Genomic DNA, 23,683 nt, shown 5'->3' with positions numbered 1-23,683 from the left:
CTGAGACATGCAGTCACTCCTTCTGAAGGTGAGACAGTGTGACTTTCCAAAGTGCATTTCTGTGTATTTTCGGTGCTTTTAATGCTAAAAGGTCTGCTTTAACAATGATGATGATGATGATGATGATGATGGTGGTGGTGGTGATATTGATATCAGCCAGCTTCTGAGGCCCAAATGTCCTCCATTTTGATCATGCCTAAGAAACATGCATTTATATTAACATTTTTTAAAAACTACCAAATTTTTTCACATGTCCTCCATTTTAAAAAATGTGTCCTACATTTGAAAACGCTGTCCTATATTATTTATTTATTTATTTATTGGCTTCGGCCCCCTAGTTTTCTGAGGAACAGCAACCCGGCCCCCGGCTCAAAAAGGTTGCCTACCCCTGGTATAAAACAATACAAAATATTAAAATACATAAATATAAAATTTAAGAAAGCAATTAAGCAATTTTAAGGATTTAGCAGTTAAAGTGATGTCAAACTGCATTATCGCTTTACCTTCGAATATTTACATGACGAGGGAGACATACCTCTTTTTAAACCGTCCATATTTACAGGTCTTTGGTGCCCTCTTTATCCAAAACACAGCTTGGAAAACATCATTTCACCATAGAAACCCCAACCGGAATAAATAAAGGAGAGATGGTTTGATGGGGTGAATCACAAAACTACAAATCCCATACCCTTGAACCATGGCAGTTAAAGTGGTGTCAAAATGGATTGTTTTTGCAGTGCGGAGGCAGCCCTGGATTCCAATCGTTCGCCCCAAACTCAAGTAGACTCTGACTCTATGGAGCTGACGTAAATGTGGGATTTGCCAAGTTAAAACAAGAACCCCAGAAAGGATCGAGTATGTAAGACACTCTTTCGAACATTATACATATTAGAAATATTATGGCCTGTTACAGACTGCCAAAATAAAGCTGCTTTGGGTCTCTTTGGAGGCATGCTATTTAAATGATGCATGGGTCCTAAGAGTCCAGAGGTTGCGCCAAAGCCACACTCCATTCCTAAGCACTGGAGTGCAGCTTTTGGTGCAGCTTCCGGATTCTTAGGACGCATGCATCATTTAAACAGCATACCTCCAAAGAGACCCCAAGCAGCTTTATTTTGGCAGTCTGGAACAGGCCTATATGTCTGGTCTTTATGCAAGATTACATGTGTGATAAGTGGAAATATTATGGTTATGTTCCTTTTCATGATATCATCACATGCTCGGCGTTCTAACATTTGTCTTATATTTGTGCATTGATACATTTTCGATTGCTCTATGAACACTACTATATACCCAACATGTACCTTTCCATTGTCTATACTATAGAGACATATGTACTGATCTTATTTTGCCAACACTCCACCAACATCTAAGATGTTCAGAACAGTACTGGCCTGTTACAGACTGCCAAAATAAAGCTGCTTGGGGTCTCTTTGGAGGTATGCTGTTTAAATGATGCATGCACCCTAAGAATCCGGAAGCTGCACCAAAGCTGCACTCCAGTGCTTAGGAATGGAGTGTGGCTTTGGCGCGACCTCCGGACTCTTAGGACCCATGCATCATTTAAATAGCATACCTCCAAAGAGACCCCAAGCAGCTTTATTTTGGCAGTCTGTAACAGGCGGTAGAATCATAGAATCCTAGCATTGGAAGATATCCCAAGGGCCAACCCCATTCTGCCATGCAGGAAGTCTCAATCAAAGCATACCCAACACGTGGCCATCCAGCCTCTGTTTAAAGACCTCCAAAGAAGGAGACTCAACTACACTCCGAGGAACCTTGATTTTGCCGTAAAGTAGCCAAATTGTGTGCAATTAAAATTCAACCCGTGATGACTTGCAATACAGATTTGTAATTGAACTTCTAGTTGGGTTTTTGTCAGGATTAGCTGGGCTCCGATAGACAGACGATTCTCTGTATTTGTATTCTTAAGGGATATGTCTATGCATTTTTACTTCTTTTATAATCAAATTCACAAAAGTCAAAGCCTCAAATGTGGAGGGACAAGTGCTATTTGTCCACCTACTATATGCCCATCCTTTTCTGGGGTTAGAGGTTTAAGCGTTGGGTTTTTCTCCATAGGATTTATGGATTCAGTGGTGAGAGGAACAACTGGGTTTAGGCCACCGTCTCCTTGAAAAGGAAATTACCTTCTGGGTGGGTAGCTAGGAGGAATGCCCAAGGGCAAGGCACAGACGGAAACTTGGTTTCCATGTTCCGGGCAGTGACTCAGTTTCCATCTGATGCTCACTGAGCATTAGCACTGGTCGAGAAGTTGCACAATATTGGTCTTTCCTGCAAAAACGAAAGTGACATTGGCATGAAGCTGCTGCACCCACAGATAGATTTGGCTGGTCTTACTCATGCCCTCATGTGGGCATCTGGCCAGAGCGCTGGACTAAAACAAGCATTCTGTCTCATCCAGCAAATCTGCTTTTCCACCTCCTTTGGATAGATGTGCGAGCCCAAAGCCAACCTGGATGTGTCACATTGAGCCACATGTTCCAGAATACTTCCAGGTACAAAATATGGGCTCTAGAGGTAGTTGGACTCCAACTCCCATCAGCCCCAGCCAGTGTAGTCAATGGTGAGAAATGCTGGGAGCTGTAGTCCTACAACACGGAAAGTTGTGTTGCCCACTCCTGAGCTAGGTGATGAATTTCCCATCGGTGCCTTTGAGTCGCATGACAACTTATGGATTTCATAGAATGTCCCATCACCTATGAAATCCATAAGTCAATATGCAACTCAAAGGCACATATACACACCTTTGTTAAAATAAAAATCAGCCACATCGGAATGGTGCATATCACTAGCCTATAGGGCAAAACCCGTCCGTTTCTTGTGGCGTTTACCACACTGGGACTAATTTCAACATTAAAGAGAGATTAAAGTGCATATAAAGCATCCCGCAAACAAAGCAAAAATGGCAAGTAACTTCATGAATGACTATCACACCCAACGGCACAAATAAAGTGATATCGGAAATGCATTGTAAAAACATGCACGTTAATGCTTCTTTGTGACCACTTTAATGGCGGGTTTTGTGTGGCGGCGTGTGAAATCGTTTTACGCGATGGCGCGATTTTGGGGGGATATTGACGGGATAAATTCCCGATCTCCTTCGTGTGATAAACTCCCTTGGCCACATTGACACCAGAACATGGCATGAGTTCCACTGTAAATGGAGTGACCTTCTCTCTCTGTAAGTTGCTATCTTTACGCAATGCACCAAATGCACCTGAGGAAGTACACTTAATACAAAAGCTCACACTGCCAACCTCTTTTTTTAGTTAGCCTCAAAGGTGGTGCTAGATCTCTCCGCGTACTATCTTTATGTAATGTTACGGACGGCTTCATTGTTTGCAAAAGGAACCCATGGCAAAGAATTAGCCATGTGCAGCTGGTCGCTTCCAGACTCTGCTAAGTTGCCTGCGAAGGGAGAGAAGTAGTTTGAGCGGCACAAAGAAGTAAATTCACTGTAAAATTCCTTGTACTTTACAAAGTAAAAGCAAATTCACTGGCAGGCGAACAGAAAACAAGAACATTCCACGACACGTCTGCACAAAGCGACCCTTGACCTTTGGAGCGGTGCAGCGTGGCAGCTTTAATCTCACATTAGCAACACACATACACACACGCATGCATCGAACGGTATGTTCAAGCAGCGCACAACTCAATCTTCCACGCGCCTTTCTCTCTCTCTCTCTCTCTCTGTATCGTCAGCCAGCCTTTCAGCTTTCTTATTATTGGATTAAATTTTTATCTCACCCGTCCATCACCCAAGTGCTCTAATGACACGGCGTTAACTGATGCGCACCTGAGTCACTGGAAGCACCCATGAGCTGGCAGCGGCGCATTGACACCATGGACGCACGCACACAACAAACACAAGCCCCGAAAATACCAATTCTTTCACTCTCGCTTGCACTTGGAGAAAACACGGGCTTGTTTTCTTCCAGGCATTTCGGTATCGTGTTTGGGATGATTTCGGTGCCACAAGCGTATGCGACGGAGTCCAGATCGTATCATATCACCAACCAGGGGTCAGAAAATGTAGGTTTTTGGTCTACGGTTTAGGCCACGAGACACTGAATTTAAATCTCCATCCAGCCACAAAGCTCAACGGAAGCTGGGACAAGGTGCTATTTCTCAGTCTGATCTACCTTGCTGGGTTGTTATGAGCATGAAAGCTGGTGAAATCCTCAGCTTGGGTGCATCTACACTGTTGAAATCATCCAGTTTGATACCATTTTAACCACTGTGGCGCCATCCTACAAAATCCTGATTTGTAGTTTGGTGAGGCACCAGCACTCACTCACTCACTCACTCACTCTTTCTTTCTTTCTTTCTTTCTTTCTTTCTTTCTTTCTTTCTTTCAAGTTTATCACACGAAGGAAATCGGGGGTTTATCTTGTGAATATCCTGGGAAAATCATGTAATTGCGCGTAACAACTTCACACGATGTCGCACAAAACCCGCCATGAAGGTGGTCACTATGGCCTGTTACAGACAGCCAAAATAAAGCTGCTTCGAGTCACAGTGGAGGTATGGTGTTTCAATGATGCATGCGTCCTATGAGTCCAGAAGCCACACCAAAGCCAGTTCTTAGGGCTGGAGCGTGGCTTTGGTGTGACTTCTGGACACTTAGGACGCATGCATCATTGAAACACCATACCTCCACTGTGACTCGAAGCAGCTTTATTTTGGCTGTCTGTAACAGGCCAAAGAAGCCTTAAAGCGCATCTTTTTTACTGTCGGGATTTCAGCGACAGTGCGTTTCTGAGATCACTTTGTTTGCGCAATTGCATGTGATAATCATTCACGCAATTACTCGCCATTCCCGCTTTATTTGCGGGATGCTTTAAAGGCGCTTTAACCTCTCTTTAATGTCAATATTAGCACCAGTGTGATAAACTCCTAGGTTTATATCTTGCCTTTCTCCAACAATGGGATTCAAGGCGGGTTACAATAATTTGAAAGGACAGAACTAACAGAGAAGGTTTGTAAAGACCTTGTAAATCTACACATCCCAGGATTGCATAGGATGGAGCTGCAGCACTTAAGGTGGTGTCAAACTGCATTATTTCTAGTGTACACGCACCCCTTGTTATCAGAAAGGGAATGAAATGGGAATGTCACAAATGTGTGTTCGTTTGTGCAAATGAAATAGTTGTGTGCAAGTCAGGTAATGCATGTACAGTGTCTACATATGCATGAAAATGTATGAAATGTGCATATTACATAATTGCGCACGAAGTTTTTGAATCCTGAAAGAGTTTTATTCAGTCGATGTTTTTGCAACTAGATGACTAGCTACTGAGATATGGGCTTTTTAATAGAACAGCTTACATTTTGGTTTAGAGAGCCAGCATGGCATTGTGGGTTTAGTGTTGGACTACAACTCTGGAGACCAAGCTTCAAATCCCGGCTCAGCCCTGGAGACCATGAGCAAGTCACACTCTCTCAGCCTCAGAGGATGAAACCCCTCTGAAGAAACTTGCCAAGAAAACCTGTGATAGGGATGCCTTAGCATAAGTCGGAAAGGACTAGAAGGCACATATCCATTTTATGTTGCACTTGATGGAACCGTGTTGGTTAAAGTGGTATCAAACTGCATTCTTTCTACAGCGTAGACGCACCCAAGTTCAGGATTTATCTATCTTTACTCTTATTGTGAACTGCCTAGAGTCCTGTTTCTGAGAGCAAGCAAAGACATAAGAGACGGACAGAAGATGATTGAACCATCATCGTCTAGGTCTGCATACTCTTTTGGCTCCATCTCTCAGTATTACTGTCTGCCAAAGGAATTCTCACTGCTCCCATCACAAGGAATCCATGCAAGATGGGCTCATTTGGAGACCGTCTTTGTCCTCTTCGTTCATCAACTGGATTCTCTCTTTTCCACTTCCAAGTCACACAAAAGGGACTCTGAGCTCCATCATGCCATCCTCAGATCTCAGATCTGCCTGCAAAGGGAAATTAAATCCATGAAGGAATGAGTTTGGTGGGGAAGGACACAGGCCTCCTCCGGATCAACAAAGCTGCAATGAAGGATGCAGTCGTGCAACATGCATTTTTGTGCATTTCAGGCTGGCCGATAAAGGTATCGCTGTTTTGAACACAAGATGTTGGATGCAGCAATGAGGTTGCTTTTTAAGACACCTTCTATTGTCGTTGTTATTGCACACCTTCAAACATTTCACAGATGAAAACCAGGACATGGGCGGCCAAGCAACGTTCCTCTGGGGCTGAGAGTGTATGACTTGCCCATGGCCATCCAGTGGGTTTCCATGACTGAGCAGGGATTCGAACCCTGGTCTCCTGAGTCCGAATCCAACACACAGACCATGCTATAATGCTGATGGTTCAAGTCCCTCAAAATTTGTGCAGGATGTGGGCTGCACCATGAAAAGGTGTTGCATGGTTTAGTTCAATATTGAGAACTCCAGCTTTGCACTTCACAAACTGGGTCCTTCTGTCTCAGGGTGCATCCGCACTATAGAAATAATGCAGTTTGGGTTAAGCGGTTTACAATGTGTAAGCCATCCCTCAACCCAATGTGCAAACTCTCAACCCAAACTTGCGCGCACTGATAAGCGGTATAGAAATGTACTTGCTAATGCTATTGTACTGATAAGCAGTATAGAAATGTACTTGGTAATGCTGTTGCACTGATAAGTGGCATAGAAACGTACTTGCTAATGCTATTGCACTGATAAGCGGTATAGAAACGTACTTGTTATTGATATTGATATTGTTGCTGTGGTGCCGTAGTCATTCCCAGCTTGTTTTGAGCCTAAGGCGAACCCATCCTGGGGTTTTCTTGGTAAGATTGGTTCAGAGGAGGTTTGCCATTGCCTTTCTCTGAGGCTGAGAGAGTGTGACTTGCCAAAGGTCACCCAGTGGTTTCAAGGCTGATCTGGGAATTAAACCCTGGTCTCCAGAGTCATAGTCCAACTCTCACACCATTATGCCACACTGGCTTTTGAGTACTGTGCCTCCATCTGATGGAATCCTGCAATCTGTAGTTTTGAAAGGTCTTCAGCCTTCTCCGCCAAAGAGTACTGGGGCCTCACCAAACTACAAATCCTATGAAAGGTAGGATAGAGACAAGTACTGCCAAATTGCCTTATTTCTATAGTGTAGATGCACCCTCCATCACACAAGATGTAGTGCAGATAGCGTGTAGTGTAGATGCACCCTCAGTTACACAAGGTGTAGCATTGATAGAGTGTAGTGTAGAGGCACCCTCCGTCACACAAGGTGTACTGCAAAGAGTGTAGTGTAGATGCACCCTCAGTCACACAAGGTGTAGCATAGAGTGTCATATAGACACACCACCATCACACAATATGTGCAGATAGAGGGTAGTGTAGATGTACCCTCCGTCACACAAGGTGTAGTGCAGATAGCGTGTAGTGTAGATGCACCCTGTCACACAAGGTGTAGCATAGATAGAATGTAGTGTAGACGCACCCTCCATCACACAAGGTTTGGCGCAGATAGAGTGCCGTGTAGACGCACCCTCCGTCACACAAGGTGTAGAGTAGATAGAGCGTCATGTAGATGCACCATTGGTCAAAGAAGGCACCCTCGGTCCAAAGATGCACCCTCGGTCTTTCTGTATGCATGGAGAAAGGGTTTGCTATATTCTTCTTCTCCTTATTATTATTACTATAGCAAGATCGCCCTCTTCCTATGAGGGACCCAAGCATCTCCATAGCCTTGCCTGTGACTGTGAACTCTTCATGGCCTCTACAACCATGCGCAACCACCTCTCTTCCACCTTCAGGGGATCCAAACATTCAAAGTGTCAGTAGCTGAAACCTGAGATGCATCTGCCTCCTTCTGTGCTGACTGCACATGAGGTGGCAACCTGCTATGAGCCGACTACTTGCAGGGGCCGAGTTTTAATCTCACCCATACATCCTCCCTGGGTAGGGAGCAATGCAAAGGAGTCATCCTGAGGTTGCCTAATTCAATTGAGCAGGGACAATGGAGGGGTAGGGTAACTCTGTGGGATGATTGGGGTGCAGCCGAGGACCCAAAGGTTGTTGCACGCACCAAGAACGACAACTCAGGATTCAAGAGGCAGAATGGAATTATTGCCATTAGGATACTTGGATACATTCCCGCAATGCAGTCTTGGGTGCATAACAGCTGTGCTCACCTGGGAGTTATCGAGATTTGTAGTTTGTTTTGGCACCAGAGCCCTCTGACAAAGACTAATGGCACCGAGCCTACAGCACTTAAAGTGGCATCAAACTGCATTATTTCTATGGCGTAGACGCGCCCTTGTTAAATCAATCCACCTGTAGTGTGATCTTCCTCTTTTCTTACTGACTTCCATTTTACTGAGCAATAAATTACATCTTCTCATGGTACAGTCAGCTCTCCTTATCCATGGATTCAAGCATCCACAACATGCAATACACACACACACACACTCCCAAAAGCAAACCTTGATTTTGACATTTTATAAAAGGGACCCCAGTTTACTATTCCATTGTATTTAATAGGACTTGAGCATCCACGGATTTGGGTATCCACGATGGATCTTGGAACAAAACCCCAGCAGATGCCAAGGGCCCACTGTATGTCCAAAGTACAATAGCCTCCATTTAGTTGCCTCTATTGGGTTTTATCAGCCTCCATTTAGTCATCTTCGCTTCTATAGTGATAGTTTGGGCTTGATTTGCTCTAAAACCCATTTGTTTGTCTTATAGTAGTTCAAGGTACCCATAAAACTCTCCGCCAGCACCGCATTTCAAATGAGTCAATTTTTCTGTCTGCTTTCTAGCATTTCAGAAAATAGGAAAGACTATTTCACTCTCGCAGATGATCCTGACTTTGGTGTGCAATGATTTCAGTATCACACTGGACACGTTCTACTTGCAGTCCACTAAAACTACTAAGTGGTTTGAGTGTTGGTCTACGACTCTGGAGACCAGGGTTCAAATCTTTGCTCAAGCATAAAAACCCATTGAATGACCTTGGTCACGTCACACTCTCTCAGCCTCAGAGGATGGCAAAGGCAATCCCCGTCTGAAAGAAAACATGCAAAGATTCGCCGTAGGGTTGCCAGAAGTCAAAAATGACTTGGAGGCACACAACAACAACTGCTTAGGACCGTTTCGCATGGACTAATGCCAAGGTGGATCGTCTTGTGATAGATACCTTGCTCCTCCATGCCTCAATAAAGGACTGAACAGTTTTATCTCGGATGAATCCCAGCATGCTGGTTTCAGCCTGTCGAGACTGTTTTGAATCTGTTGCGTGAGAAGACACTTCTGTGTTTCACGAAATTAAAAGAAAAAGCACCTTCCCTTCTAGAGGAGTCTAATGTCCATGGGATCAGACTTGTCCACAGGTTGCACAGGAGGCATCCATTTGGAGACATAACTTGAGGCAGATTGTGATGGGACGTGTTCCCGTCAAAGAAGCAAGAACAACAACCAAAAATCTGCAAAGACTGAGAAATAAGAGCATTATCAAAAAGCATCCAAGGCTGGGGAAACAGTCAATGGCATGCGGTGCTACCCTCTGTCGGCACATGGAAGCTACTACATCTAGAACACATACGTGTGTGGTGGTGTTGTTGTGTGCCTCCAAGTTATTTCCAACTTATGGGACCCTAAGACAAACCTATCACGGGGTTTTCTTGGTCAGATTTGTTCAGAGGTTTGCCATTGCCTTGCCCCAAAGCTGAGAGCATGTGACTTGTTAACCAGTGGGTTTCATGACTGAATGGGGAATTGAACCCTGGTCTCCAGAGTCGTAGTCCAACCCTCAAACCACTAAACCACACTGGCTTTCACATGTGTGTGTTATGTTCCTTCGGCCTGTTACAGACTGCCAAAATAAAGCTGCTTCGGGTCTCTTTGGAGGTATGCTGTTTAAATGATGCATGCATCCTAAGAATCTGGAAGCTGCACCAAAGCTGCACTCCAGTGCTTAGGAATGGAGTGTGGCTTTGGTGCAACCTCCGGACTCTTAGGACCCATGCATCATTTAAATAGCATACCTCCAAAGAGACCCGAAGCAGCTTTATTTTGGCAGTCTGTAACAGGCCTTCAAGTTGTCTGTCAACTTATGGCAACCCCATGAACTTCAGAGGTAAGGAATGCTCAGAAGTGGGTTTTGCCAATCCCTTTCTCTGAAATAGAGCCTACAGCACTTGATATTCGTTGGCAGTCTCCCATATTATTATTATTATTATTAATATCCAACCTTCCTCCCAGTACAGGGACCCAAGGCAGCTAACAAATCCAAAACAGTCCAAGTTAAAACACGATAAAAACATGCAAAACGCAAGTTTAAAAAACAATTAAACAATTAAAAACATTACATTATTAAAATATAAGCGTACGACTCTTTAAAACCAAGACTGGCCCTACTTAGCCTCTAAGATGCACCAGATCTGGTGCATTTAGGATATTTAGGCCCTGTAGAATGCTGTAATAATATGTATAACATCCAAAATCTACGCAACACCGATACCTTTATGGGACTAGGTCTCTGCCATGCAAGAAGACCACTCTCTGAGGCAGCATATTCCACTGTCGAACAGCTCTTACCATCAGGAAAGTCTTCCTAATGCTGAGGTGGAATCTCTTTTCCTGTATCTTGCATCCATCGTTCCAGGTCCTATTCTCTGGAGCATCAGAAAACAAGCTTGCTCCATCCTCGATATGACATCCTTTCAGATATTTAAACATGGATATCATGCAGTCAGCACAGAAGGAGGCAGATGCATCTCAGGTTTCAGCTACTGACACTTTGAATGTTTGGATCCCCTGAAGGTGGAAGAGAGGTGGTTGCGCATGGTTGTAGAGCCCATGAAGAGTTCACAGTCACAGGCAAGGCTATGGAGATGCTTGGGTCCCTCATAGGAAGAGGGTGATCTTACTATAGTAATAATAATAAGGAGAAGAAGAATAAGAAGAATATGGCAAACCCTTTCTCCATGCATACAGAAAGACCGAGGGTGCATCTTTGGACCGAGGGTGCCTTCTTTGACCAATGGTGCATACAGTGGCACTATTACTTCCCCGGATCTAGCCACTACACTCCTATTGATGCAGCCTAAAATTGCATTGGCTTTCTTAGCTGCCGCATTCAATTGCAAGCTCACGTTAAACTTGCGGTCTCCTAAGACTCCAAAATCCCCACCCTGTTGCATTTTTTAACACAAAAAGTGTCCCTTTTGTCCAAACCAGAAATAGATTTCTGGCCACGTTTGTGTGCGTTTTGGCATTTTTGGTAGCCTTCATAGCAGAAAACTGCCAAACCGGACCTGCGGCAGTTTTCCACCTCTGATCTACATCTTGTGATAACCTGACCTGATGGACTAGTAGTCAGCGTCAGTGCTGCAATGACACATTTTGGTTCAGTTGAGACATGAGCATCTTTATTAGTGGTTTATGATTTCAGGATTACTCAGTTTGAGTGAATTTGAGCATGTCGGCAATACATTCATAATGGAGAGTCTTCAAACGATCCAAAAGACAGGTCCTGCTCCATGCTCTCTGAACAGTCACCACTATTTTGATTGGAAAAAAAACCTACTTTCTTCCTTGCTAATGTTCGAATCTTGACTCAAACGCTGGTTCCTCTTGGCAAGACCTCACTCAGATAGATGGCCAGCGATGACAAACGTATGCAATTGGCATAGTCAAGGCAGAGTTTATCACTTTGGTTTCTACAATCCGTAACGCAAAGGCACAGCTGCCTTTCCAAACTGGTCTTCTCCATCTGATCAGTGCACAAAATTATTTGCCTTCTCACTTTATTTCTGTTTCTTATACTAGAACAGAGGGAAAAGGATAGAGGGAAGAAACCAGAGGGTTAAGAAAAACAAATATAAAACAGATTTGATCCTTCAAGCTAACCATTTTTGCGCAATTTATTTGACAGTGTGTTCCGCCAAAATTGTTGCTGTTGTGCGTCTCCAAGTCATTTTTTTACTTATGGCAACCGTAAGGATTTTTCTTGGCACGTTTCTTCAAAGCGGGGGTCTGCCATAGAATGGGAGATGCACACAAAATTATATAATTGTCAGTAATGATATATAGGCCCTATACAGACAGGCCAAAATAAAACTGCTTCAGGTCACTTTGGAGGTATGGTGTTTCAATGATGCATGCGTTCTAAGAGTCTGGAAGCTGCACCAAAGCTGCACTCCAATCCTTAGGACTGGAGCATGGCTTTGGTGCAGCCTCTGGACTCTTAGGACGCATGTATCATTTAAACAGCATATTTGCAAAGTGACTTGAAGCAGATTTATTTTGGCTGTCTGTATCCGGCCATAGCTCTTATATTTCCTAAAAATATGTGTGTTCATATATTGTTTTTTGTGGTTGGCATCTTCACAAATGCCAGCGAAATGTCAGGAATAAACTCTTCTAGAACACAGCCACATAGCCCCCTAAACCCACAAAAAACTATGGATGCCGGACGTGAAAGCCTTAGATTTCACATTGTTCATGTATTGTTTTTATGAATGAAATAAATTAGAGAAAGAGAGAGAGAGAGAGACTGTGCCATAACAAAATTTTAGCCCTTTCTTTGTTATCTTCTGCTACACTGAAGAATTAATGCAGTTTGACACACCTTTATTTGTCATGACTCCATCCTATGGAGTCCCCAGAATTCCCATAAGCCTCGACACTAAAAATATCATGACTAAGGCCTGTTACAGACTGCCAAAATAAAGCTGCTTGGGGTCTCTTTGGAGGTATGCTGTTTAAATGATGCATGGGTCCTAAGAGTCCGGAAGCTGCACCAAAGCTGCACTCCAGTGCTTAGGAATGGAGTGTGGCTTTGGCGCGAGCATCCTAAGAATCCGGAAGCTGCACCAAAGCTGCTCTCCAGTGCTTAGGAATGGAGTGTGGCTTTGGCGCGAGCATCCTAAGAATCCAGAAGCTGCACCAAAGCTGCACTCCAGCGCTTAGGAATGGAGTGTGGCTTTGGCGCGAGCACCCTAAGAATCCAGAAGCTGCACCAAAGCTGCACTCCAGCGCTTAGGAATGAAGTGTGGCTTTGGCGCGAGCATCCTAAGAATCCAGAAGCTGCACCAAAGCTGCACTCCAGCGCTTAGGAATGAAGTGTGGCTTTGGCGCGAGCATCCTAAGAATCCAGAAGCTGCACCAAAGCTGCCCTCCGGTGCTTAGGAATGGAGTGTGGCTTTGGCGCGAGCATCCTAAGAATCCGGAAGCTGCACCAAAGCTGCACTCCAGTGCTTAGGAATGGAGTGTGGCTTTGGCGCGAGCATCCTAAGAATCCAGAAGCTGCACCAAAGCTGCACTCCAGTGCTTAGGAATGGAGTGTGGCTTTGGCGCGAGCATCCTAAGAATCCAGAAGCTGCACCAAAGCTGCACTCCAGCGCTTAGGAATGGAGTGTGGCTTTGGCGCGACCTCCGGACTCTTAGGACCCATGCATCATTTAAACAGCATACCTCCAGAGAGACCCCAAGCAGCTTTATTTTGGCAGTCTGTATCAGGCCTAAATCCTTCATCTAAAAGCCGTTCAGATGAAGGATTTTTATTGCGTCTGAGGGTAAGCCCAAAGAAGAACTAAGCTGTGATGCCATCTGACAACAACGCCTCCTGCTGCCTCTCCTACAACCTTAGAACCAGAACATTCAAGGGAAGACCTACCTTCTCCATTATCCAGTCGGCATCTTCAATGGCCCGCTTGATGATCTGCTGAATCCTCTCGGGATTGTCTTCGTCTCCATGGACTTTGAAACTCTGCAAAAATAAATCCAGATGCAGATTTTTAACAGAGCGGCCTGTTTCAGTTGGCCTGATCTTGGTCTGGGGGGAAAGGACAGTTGGCTCTCCAAATCCACAGGGTTTTTTTTAATCCATGGATTCACCATCCACATATTTAATATTTAAAATATATATTTTTAACATGCCAATAGGCAAACCATGATTTTGTCATTTTGCATAATGGGCACTCTTTTTATTGTGCCGTTGTATTTAATGGGACTTGAGCATTCATGGATTTTGATATCCACAGTGGGTCCTGGAACCAAACCGCAGCGGATACCAAGGACCCACTGTATCTATATTCCTTCTTAAGGCTCAAAATATTTTCTAGTAATTACATTTTCTGACTCAAACCAAGGTAGTCTATAACCTTAACTTTGGGCCTGAACAGACAGACCAAAATAAAGCTACTTCGGGTCACTTTGGAGGTATGCTGTTTAAATGTTGCATGCATCCTAAGAGGTCGGATGCCACGCCAAAGCCATGCTCCAGTCCTAAGGACTGGAGCGCAGCGTTGGCACAGCTTTTGACCTCTTAAGATGCATGTGTCATTTAAATAGCATACCTCCAAAGTGACCCGAAGCAGCTTTATTTTGGCCTGTCTGTTCAGGCCCTTTGTTTGCAGTTTTAGTAGTTAAATAAGTTGGAGAAAGAGTGGATGGTGAAAGCAGTTGGTGTCAGAACTAGAACGGTTATCCTGCATGCGTGCTTTGGATCCCACCTCCTCTTCCTTCTGACGCAACATAGTTCTGGAGTTTGCAAGAAACAGGACAGAACAATATGCAGAGAGATCTTGTAGCACCTTTGAGACTCACTGAAAGAAAGAAATTTCAATACATCTCAGGAAGTAGACTGAAGTCTACGAAAGCTCATGTTGCCGACTTCTTTCTTTCAGTGAGTTTCAAAGGAACAGGACACTTTGGATTCAAACTCCCACAACAACACTCACTTGCAAACCAAGAGCAAACTAATCCCCTTTCTGCTGTTTTATCCTGGTAATTTATTCAATATCATAGAATCACAGAGTTGGAAAGTGTAGGACATTACCAAATAAAAGCCGAAAAGACTAATATAAATCAATTCATTTAATACGGCAAGTCGTCCGCACAATAATAAATAGGGTAAAAACATAGCAGAACAATCAACTGGGCATAATATATACATTTTAAAATCCTTCCAGCCATTGTAAGAAGGAAGCAACGGGAGGCCTAATAACCAGATATTTAACTTTGGCCTGTTACAGACTGCCAAAATAAAGCTGCTTGGGGTCTCTTTGGAGGTATGCTGTTTAAATGATGCATGCATCCTAAGAATCCGGAAGCTGCACCAAAAGCTGCACTTCGGTGCTTAGGAATGGAGTGTGGCTTTGGCACAACCTCCGGACTCTTAGGACCCATGCATCATTTAAATAGCATACCTCCAAAGAGACCCCAAGCAGCTTTATTTTGGCAGTCTGTAACAGGCCAATGTTGTGTTTCTACCCCTCTATGGCTGAACAGAATCTAGCAACTTTGGCAGTTATTTGATCATTTAATTCTGAGAGAAGGTATTCTACATAGACTTTATCTCGTCTACCAGGGATCCTTTGGATAAGAGGAGTTATAAGTGAGGTTCTGATATCTTTATAGAAAGTACAATAAAGCAGGACATGACACACCGACTCAACTTCGTCCAAACCACTGGAGCAAATCCATTTCCAATATGGGATCTTTTTTTATAGCTGCCATCTGATACAGCAGAAGGGAGAGCATTCAAGCCAGCTCTTTTTAATTTGGGAATGTTCAGGTTTGTCAAGCCATTGGCAGGTGCAAACATTCCTCTATTGCCTTTGAATGTAAGGTATGGCACTGCCTGCCTTATATGAGTTTGGAAGTCAGCATCTTTGATAAGGCTGAGCAATGTCTTTCTTTGCTTTGTCGCACCCTAACATTTGGATATACGCTACCGAAAAACCCATTGCTGGCAATTTGTCAATTACAGATTTCTTCCGTTTGTGACGTCGAAGGCTTTCACGACCGGCATCCATAGTTCGTTGCGGGTTTTTTGGGCTATGAGGCCATTCCATTTAGATTGGCAAAAATCTGTTAATGTCAACGGGGATAAAGCTACTGGGTTGGAAAGCATCTTTAACCAAATATAAATATGAATTCCATGCTCAAAGTAGAGGACATTATGGAATTCCTCCTGGACAGAAGGATGAAATGTAGGATATGTCCTGGAAAAGGATGCTTGGTCATCCCGACCCTGTTTATGCACCAGCAATGTGACCCTCCAGCCCAAGAGTTGTCTCTTGATACCCGATTCGATAGAGAGTTCCTGCAGGGCAGGGGGGTTGGACTGGATGGCCCTTGTGGTCTCCTCCAACTCTATGGCCTGTTACAGACAGGCCAAAATAAAGCTGCTTCGAGTCACTTTGGAGGTATGGTATTTCAATGATGCATGAGTTCTAAGAGTCTGGAAGCTACACCAAAGCTGCACTCCGATTCTTAGGACTGGAGTGTGGCTTTGGTGCAGCTTTTGGACTCTTAGGACGCATGCATCATTGAAATACCATACCTCCAAAGTGACTCGAAGCAGCTTTATTTTGGCCTGTCTGTAACAGGCCTACGATTCTATGACCCTGATTCAAAACACGCAGATCTCTTCTTACCTGCCGTATTGCATGTTTGTAGTGTTCTTGGACATTCTTTCCTGGAAGCGCCTTGCAACAACGGAGTAAGTAGCGATACAGCTGCAACGGTCTCTTCACCAATTCCGCCCCGGGGAGAGGAGCCATTTTCTGTTCTCAGCTACGCGGATCATTTAAAAAATAATAATTTTAAAATCATTTAAAAAATAATAATGGCCTGTTACAGACTGCCAAAATAAAGCTGCTTCGGGTCTCTTTGGAGGTATGCTATTTAAATGATGCATGCATCCTAAGAATCCGGAAGCTGCACCAAAGCTGCCCTCCAGTGCTTAGGAATGGAGTGTGGCTTTGGCGCAACCTCCAGACTCTTAGGACCCATGCATCATTTAAATAGCATACCTCCAAAGAGACCCCAAGCAGCTTTATTTTGGCAGTCTGTAACAGGCCAATGATAAAGCACAAAGAAACCCTTCAAAGTCTAACACAGCATGCAAGCAACCCATATTGTGGCTGTGATGGCATGACTTTTATCCCCAAGTAAGAGCCAGCATGGCATAGTAGTTTCCATGTTGGACTAGGACTCTGGAGACCAGGGTTCGGTTCGGCTTGAAGGCACACAACGATAAAAAAGAATAAGACAACTCAAAGGAATGGGCACATGAAGCTGACAATTTAGCACACTGTGATGTAGAAGGGGGGCATTTATAGTTGTTAATAATCATGAATTACCACCACTTGTGGCCCCAAATTTACTCAGTGGCTACAGGTCTGTCCTTATGACAAGCAATGGGATTTAAAGACATGGCTGTGGAACAGAGTGGGCCTCTGGGATGCTACAGAGATGTGATGCCTTCTCCTGTAGGATCCCTGTCAATGATCAATAAAGACTGGCCAACTAGCCAGTGTTAGGCTGACCCTCAAAACTTCTTGGGGATTTGAAAAAATGCAACAAGTAAGAGGCATCACAACGTGAATCTGGGAAAAGAAGCCATCGTTTTGAAATCCAAGACAACCTGAAACCTAATTGCCTAAGAGAGAACTCACCTTTTGCTGCCTCACTTGCCTTTGCAAAGAACACACCCAGAAACATCAAGATTTGGATGGACTTAACTGTCATCCAAAAGAAGCTAATCCGGGGGTTCAATTTACCATGCCTTTAACCTGTTACACATCTAAACATTAACAAACCAGCAGTGTTATATTTAAGAGTCAGTCGCCAAATGAACCAAGGGGGCCTCGGAGGACACACCTATGCCACCGGCTGCAGTGCGTGCCCTCCAACCTGTTTACTGCACAATGGTGCAACTCCATGCGCTCCAGCGCCCAATTTTCCATCTGAAGCTCAAAGCTTAATTTGCCATGCTAACTTTAGACACTTTTGCACTTTGAAATCTCAGATCCAAACCCCACGCTCTACCCTAGGGCTCATTTTTCTCCATGACTCACCATCACATTCGATGTGTGTGTGTGTGTAGGTATGGAAATCTTGACTCGAAATCTCAAGTCGTACATACGACGCTGGGCTCTCTTGGGATGCCAGAGGCAACACACCACAAGAATGTTCAAAGGAAGCATATTTGTGGTGCATCGGCTCAGAAAGGTCCTGCTGAGTTCAACGGTTTTGGATCCAGGTATGTGTGCGCACAGGCTTTTTATCATTACCAGTATATTTCCAAGGAGAAAAGCCTGTTTCTAGGGACGACCCAAGCTCACTTGGGCCTGTTACAGACTGCCAAAATAAAGCTGCTTCGGATCCCTTTGGAGGTATGCTATTTAAATGACGCATGGGTCCTAAGAGTCCGGAGGTCGCGCCAAAGCCACACTCCATTCCTAAGCGCTGGAGTGCAGCTTTGGTGCAGCTTCTGGATTCTTAGGACGCATGCATCATTTAAACAGCATACCTCCAAAGAGACCCGAAGCAGCTTTATTTTGGCAGTCTGTAACAGGCCTTGGTTAGCACGCAAAAGGTCTGTGGTTCAATCCACAGCATTTACAATCCAGCAGGTTGTAGTTGTTGGAGCATTGGATTAGGATTTTGGAAACCAAGGTTCGGTTCTTGACTCAGCTATAGAAACTCACTTGGGCAAGTCACACTCTCTCAGCTTCGGGGAAGGCAATGGCAAACCCGCTCTGAACTCTTGCAAAGAAAGCCCCATGAAAGGTTTGCCTTAGGGTCGCCATACGTTGGGAACGACTTGAAGACACACAACAGAGACATTTTTATGCCTGGATCAATAACTATAAATAATGCTGACGTAGAAGGAAAAAAGTCTCCTGTCACATAAGTGGGCTATGCTTGGGGTTGGCAACCATCCTTGGGGGGACCTTGGAGGGCAACAGGTTAGGTCTCCCGTATCCAAAATGCTTGGGACCGGAAGTGTTTTGGATTTGGGGGGATTCATAAAACTGAGTAAATAAAATCACTGAAAGAAACGAAAAGCATATTGAAGGCAAACATGTCTGTGGCCTGTTACAGACTGCCAAAATAAAGCTGCTTGGGGTCTCTTTGGAGGTATGCTCTTTAAATGACGCATGGGTCCTAAGAGTCCGGAGGTCGCGCCAAAGCCACACTCCATTCCTAAGCGCTGGAGTGCAGCTTTGGTGCAGCTTCCGGATTCTTCGGATGCATGCATCATTTAAACAGCATACCTCCAAAGAGACCCGAAGCAGCTTTATTTTGGCAGTCTGTAACAGGCCTGTAAGATCTTACATCTATTCCTCCCGATGGGTTCCATAAAGTGGAGCCAAGACAGTGAAAGCGGTGTCCAAATTGTATTATACATTGCTTTAACCGCCACGGCCCCAGGATGCTATGGCATTCTGAGATTTGCAGTTTTGTACGATGGCTAAACTTCTTTGTCAGGGAGCTCTGGTCCCCCATGAAACTACAGATCCCAGGATCCCATAAGGTGGCACCAAGACAGTTAAAACAGTGTCAAAACGGCATTATACGTTGCTTTAAGCACCACGGCTCCATGCAATGGCATGCTGACATTTGCAATCTTGCACACTATCTAGACTTCTCTGTTAGGGAGCTCTGGTGCTCCAGGGAAAACTACAAATCCCAGGATCCCATAAAGTGGAGCCAAGGCAGTTAAAGCAGTGTCAGAGTGCATGAACCCTGAAGACTCTAGACTGACCAGCTTTGCAAGATTGTTAGGAAGAGGTTGGTACACCATGGTTACCTCCTTAAGAGAAAGACTGGGCTGCAAGGGCCATGGCTTTATCACTCAACCAGTAACACCCAGTGCCTTGAACCCAGTGCCTCCACAGTCTTGCAGACCCCTATGCAACCCAATTTTGCCCTTCCATCTGCATTGCATTTGGATCCACAGTACAATGCAATTGCAATGCAAATGCAGTGCAATGCAGACTGCTGTATGCACGCACTCTTTGCAAGTCTTACCAAAAAATCCAGGCTCCCTAGGACGCATGCGCAGTCTATGCCTCCAAGGGGGGGTGGGTCTTGGAGAGAACACAGAGCTATGAAACCTATAGAGGAATATTTTGGATAGGCAACTTTGGAGCTTCTTTTTGAGCCCAGTCCTAAAGGTGGTTTCCATGCAGAAAAATAAGCCCCAGTTAGTGCAGGAAAGCAGATCTAAGCAATGCAGCCTTCAGGGTGGGAGCAAAAGCCATGTGCTACACTACATCTAAACAGCTTACTAAACATCTAAATAGATAAATAGGTGACAGGGTCACCTTAGAGTTGCCATAAGTTGGAAACAATTGAAGGCACATAAAATCAACAACAACAACGTGTGGCCAAGCACATCATGCATCATACTGTTCTATGTGGGAAATGTGTATTCAACACTGCATGAAATAATAATAATAATAATAGATTTTATTTAAGATTAAGATGTTACTGAGTAGAGGGAGGGGGGGATAATGAATTCTGTACCTCCCCAGCATAATGTCGCCCGATCATTCGTTGTTCTGTGCCTTCAAGTCATTTCTGGCTTAGTGCAATGCTAAGGCGAACCTGTCATTTATGAGGCTGAGATTGTGTGACTTGTCTACGGTCACCCGCTAGTTTCCATGGCCAAGCAGAGATTCGAATCTTGGTAAATTATCAGACTGGGAAAAGAAACAGGAGGAAAAGGAATGCTCTCGATATAATCGCGCAATTGCATGAAGATTTTCTGACGACAGTGTGCTCATTCAATACTTCTCCCATGCGCACGCTGGAATGCTGCCGCAACTGCTGATTCATGGCAAAGTGCCACGAATAGCTTGCCAATAGTGTGAATGAAGAGTGATCGCGAAGGTGCGGACGTTAATAATATTTAATTCGGTGGCGCAATACGGGACCTGTACCCAGATTGGTTTTGTAGCGGATTTCAGTCTTCTTTTGAGGCATAGGGCACGTTTTTCTTTGCACCAGATAAAAATAATGTTGTGAACTAGAGAAAGTTTATTTTATTCCGTGCGGGACAGAAACACGATTTTCAGACGTGCGCAGTAGCGCGGAAATGGCGCGTGTATGAAACGTTCAAATTGCAATGTAAAAACGATATACTAATGGATGGATGTGGAACGCAATAGCAGTTCTCTTTCGTTTTTATGTCGTCATTACAGACAAATTGCGCAACTGTGTGAAAATATATATCGCTATAGTGCTATTATTCTGTTAACTTCCAATAGTGCAATTGTTGTGGAATTGATCTAATCCTCTTGGACTCCAGAGTTGCACTCCCATGCTCAAATTAATGTGCCACGCTGGTTCATTATGCCTGATCAAACAGACAAATCTTCTATTTCTCCATTGCTTTCTATGAGCAACTTTCACTGTTACTCCAGGAAGGGAGTGAGAATCTGAATTGTAAAGGGAATTTTCAGTTCTTCTGTATCCTTTTCCTATCTCTATATTACCAGCAATCATTGTGGGGATGTCAAGGAGAACCAAGAGGCGCCAAGCAATGAATGGATGCCCTCTGGCGGATACACTGCAGAGCACAAATCCAAGCCTATCCTGCCTTGATTGGACTGAAATTTGTAGAGAGAAAAAGAAAAAGTTGTTGTTATGTGCCTTCAAGTCGTTTCCGACGTACGGCGACACGCACCAAGCAACCCATTGTTCCAAGCACTGGAACCCTCTGGAGCATCTGGGTTGTTGTCCGCTGTTGACTGCTGTAAAGTTGACTTTGACCTATGGCAATGCAATGAATTATTATTATTATTATTATTATTATTATTATTATTTCTATTTCTCGCCTCTCCCTACGGATCGAGGCGGGATTACAACAATCAGCATATTACAACAATAAAAACGTGACAGCTACAAGGCTTAAACATTTACATACTATCCATACAAGACAATTGTCGACTCTCCAAATCATCCTATCCAAAACTGACCTGCTCAGGTCTTGCAGACTCATAGAATCATAGAGTTGGAAGAGACCGCAAGGGCCATCCAGTCCAACCTCCTTCAGCCATGCAGGAACTCTCAATCAAAGCACCTCTGACAGATGGCCTTCCAGCCTCTGCTTAAAGACCTCCAAAGAAGGAGACTCCACTACACTCCAAAGGAGTTTATTCCATTGTCAAGCAGGCGTTACTGTCAGGAGGTTCCTCCTAATATTGAGCTGGAATCTCTTTTCCTGGAGCTTGCATCCATTGTTCCGGGTCCTGTTCTCTGGAGCAGCAGAAAACAAGCTTGCTCCCTCCTCAATATGACATCCCTTCAAGTATTTAAATAGGGCTATCATTATCACCTCTTAACCTTCTCTTCTCCAGGCTAAACATCCCCAGCTCCCTGAGTCGTTCCTCATAGGGCAAGGTTTCCAGACCCCTGGAGAAGTCCCAGCAGACTGGAGGAGGGCAGACGTTGTCCCCATCTTCAAATAGGGGAAATAAAGAGGATCCCAACAGTTATCGTCCAGTTAGTCTGACGTCTACACCAGGAAAGATTCTGGACCAGATCATGAAACAGTCAGTCTGTGAGCATCTAAAAAGGAATGCCATAGAAAAAGTCCAGGTCCTTCACCATTTTAGTCATCCTCCTTTGGACACCCTCCAGTTTCTCAATGTCCTTTTTGAATTGTGGTGCCCAGAACTGAACACAGTATTCCAGGTGGGGCCTGACCAAAGCACAATAAAGTGGCACTATTATTTCCCTAGACACAATACTTTTATTGATGCAGCTTAAAAACTGAAGGTTGGAAAGAGAAACCACTCTGAATTGGGGTATACAAGTTGAGTCTCCCTTGTCCAGAATTCTGAAATCCAAACTATTCCAAAATCCAAAATTGTCCATAAGGGTGGCTGAGATAGTGAAATCTTTGTGAAGTCGAAGCCTTTCATGGCCAGCGTCCATAGTTTTTGGGGCTTTGTGGCTATGCTGAAGAAGAGTTTCTTCCTGACGTTTCACCAGCATCTGTGGCTGGCATCTTCAGAGAATGCTGGCATGGAAGAGAGTGGGATATCTATAGTGTGAGACTTCCATGCCAGCATTCTCTGAAGATGCCAGCCACAGATGCTGGCGAAACGTCAGGAATAAACTGTTCCAGAACATGGCCACGACGCCTGAAAAACCCACCAAAAATATAGTGAAATCTTTGCTTCTACACAAACTACTGCCCAAATAAAGCTGCTTCGAGTCTCTTTGGAGGTATGCTATTTAAATGATGCATGGGTCCTAAGAATCCGGAAGCTGCACCAATGCTGCACTCCAGTGCTTAGGAATGGAGTGTGGCTTTGGCGCGACCTCTGGACTCTTAGGACCCATGCATCATTTAAATAGCATACCTCCAAAGAGACCCGAAGCAGCTTTATTTTGGCAGTCTGTGCCTGTTACAGACTGCCAAAATAAAGCTGCTTGGGGTCTCTTTGGAGGTATGCTGTTTAAATGATGCATGGGTCCTAAGAATCCGGAAGCTGCACCAATGCTGCACTCCAGTGCTTAGGAATGGAGTGTGGCTTTGGCGCAACCTCTGGACTCTTAGGACCCATGCATCATTTAAATAGCATACCTCCAAAGAGACTCAAAGCAGCTTTATTTTGGCAGTCTGTAACAGGCCTTAGTTTCATGCAGGATCTCATGTTTCGACTTGGGTCCCATCTCCAATACTCCAAAATCCAAACCACTCCTGGTCCCAAACATTTCGGATAAGGGAGACTCAACCTGTATTCAGAAACAGAAGTATGAACAGGGATAATGGTTCCTTGGAAACATGGCATATATTAATACGTAGGTCCACACAACAATACACGTAACAAGAGAATCTCCCCTGAAGAAGTTGCAGACTTGAAAGGAATTTACACTGGTTAAGC

At 44.3% G+C, this 23,683-nt stretch overlaps 1 protein-coding gene across 2 annotated transcripts; it reads right to left on the bottom strand.

Annotated features, from left to right (window-relative positions):
• Positions 1-11,242: 11,242 nt before the first annotated feature.
• Positions 11,243-19,832, bottom strand: LYRM9 (LYR motif containing 9). 2 transcript variants are annotated; one of them, XM_089494132.1, is made up of 4 exons: positions 19,815-19,832; positions 16,430-16,568; positions 13,663-13,755; positions 11,243-11,809 (listed from the first exon to the last, which is right to left on the bottom strand). In XM_089494132.1, exons 2-4 carry the CDS (start codon positions 16,553-16,555, stop codon positions 11,792-11,794), a joined length of 237 nt encoding a protein of 78 aa, XP_089350258.1. In that variant the 5' UTR covers positions 16,556-16,568; positions 19,815-19,832; the 3' UTR covers positions 11,243-11,791. The 2 variants fall into 2 exon arrangements, with proteins under 2 accessions (XP_089350258.1, XP_089350257.1); XM_089494131.1 differs by lacking the exon at positions 11,243-11,809 and adding an exon at positions 11,894-12,020.
• Between the last annotated feature and the right edge of the window lie 3,851 nt (positions 19,833-23,683).

The sequence above is a fragment of the Sceloporus occidentalis genome, unplaced genomic scaffold (genome assembly GCF_023333645.1).
Source record: "Sceloporus occidentalis isolate IW3139 unplaced genomic scaffold, rSceOcc1.0.p SCAF_69, whole genome shotgun sequence".
In the NCBI taxonomy this organism is placed as follows: domain Eukaryota; kingdom Metazoa; phylum Chordata; class Lepidosauria; order Squamata; family Phrynosomatidae; genus Sceloporus; species Sceloporus occidentalis.
Note: the sequence above shows the minus strand (reverse complement) of the source record. Positions and strands in the feature narration are given on the sequence as shown.

What these genes read in the sequence shown, in the direction of transcription:
- LYRM9 (XM_089494131.1), bottom strand. Translation starts at nt 16,555, where the DNA reads ATGGCTCCTCTCCCCGGGGCGGAATTGGTGAAGAGACCGTTGCAGCTG. An exon ending in ACAAACATGCAATACGGCAG is followed by an intron (nt 13,756 to 16,429) that starts GTAAGAAGAGAT and finishes TTATTTTTGCAG; the next exon opens with AGTTTCAAAGTCCATGGAGA. An exon ending in CCGACTGGATAATGGAGAAG is followed by an intron (nt 12,021 to 13,662) that starts GTAGGTCTTCCC and finishes ATTCTATGGCAG; the next exon opens with ACCCCCGCTTTGAAGAAACG.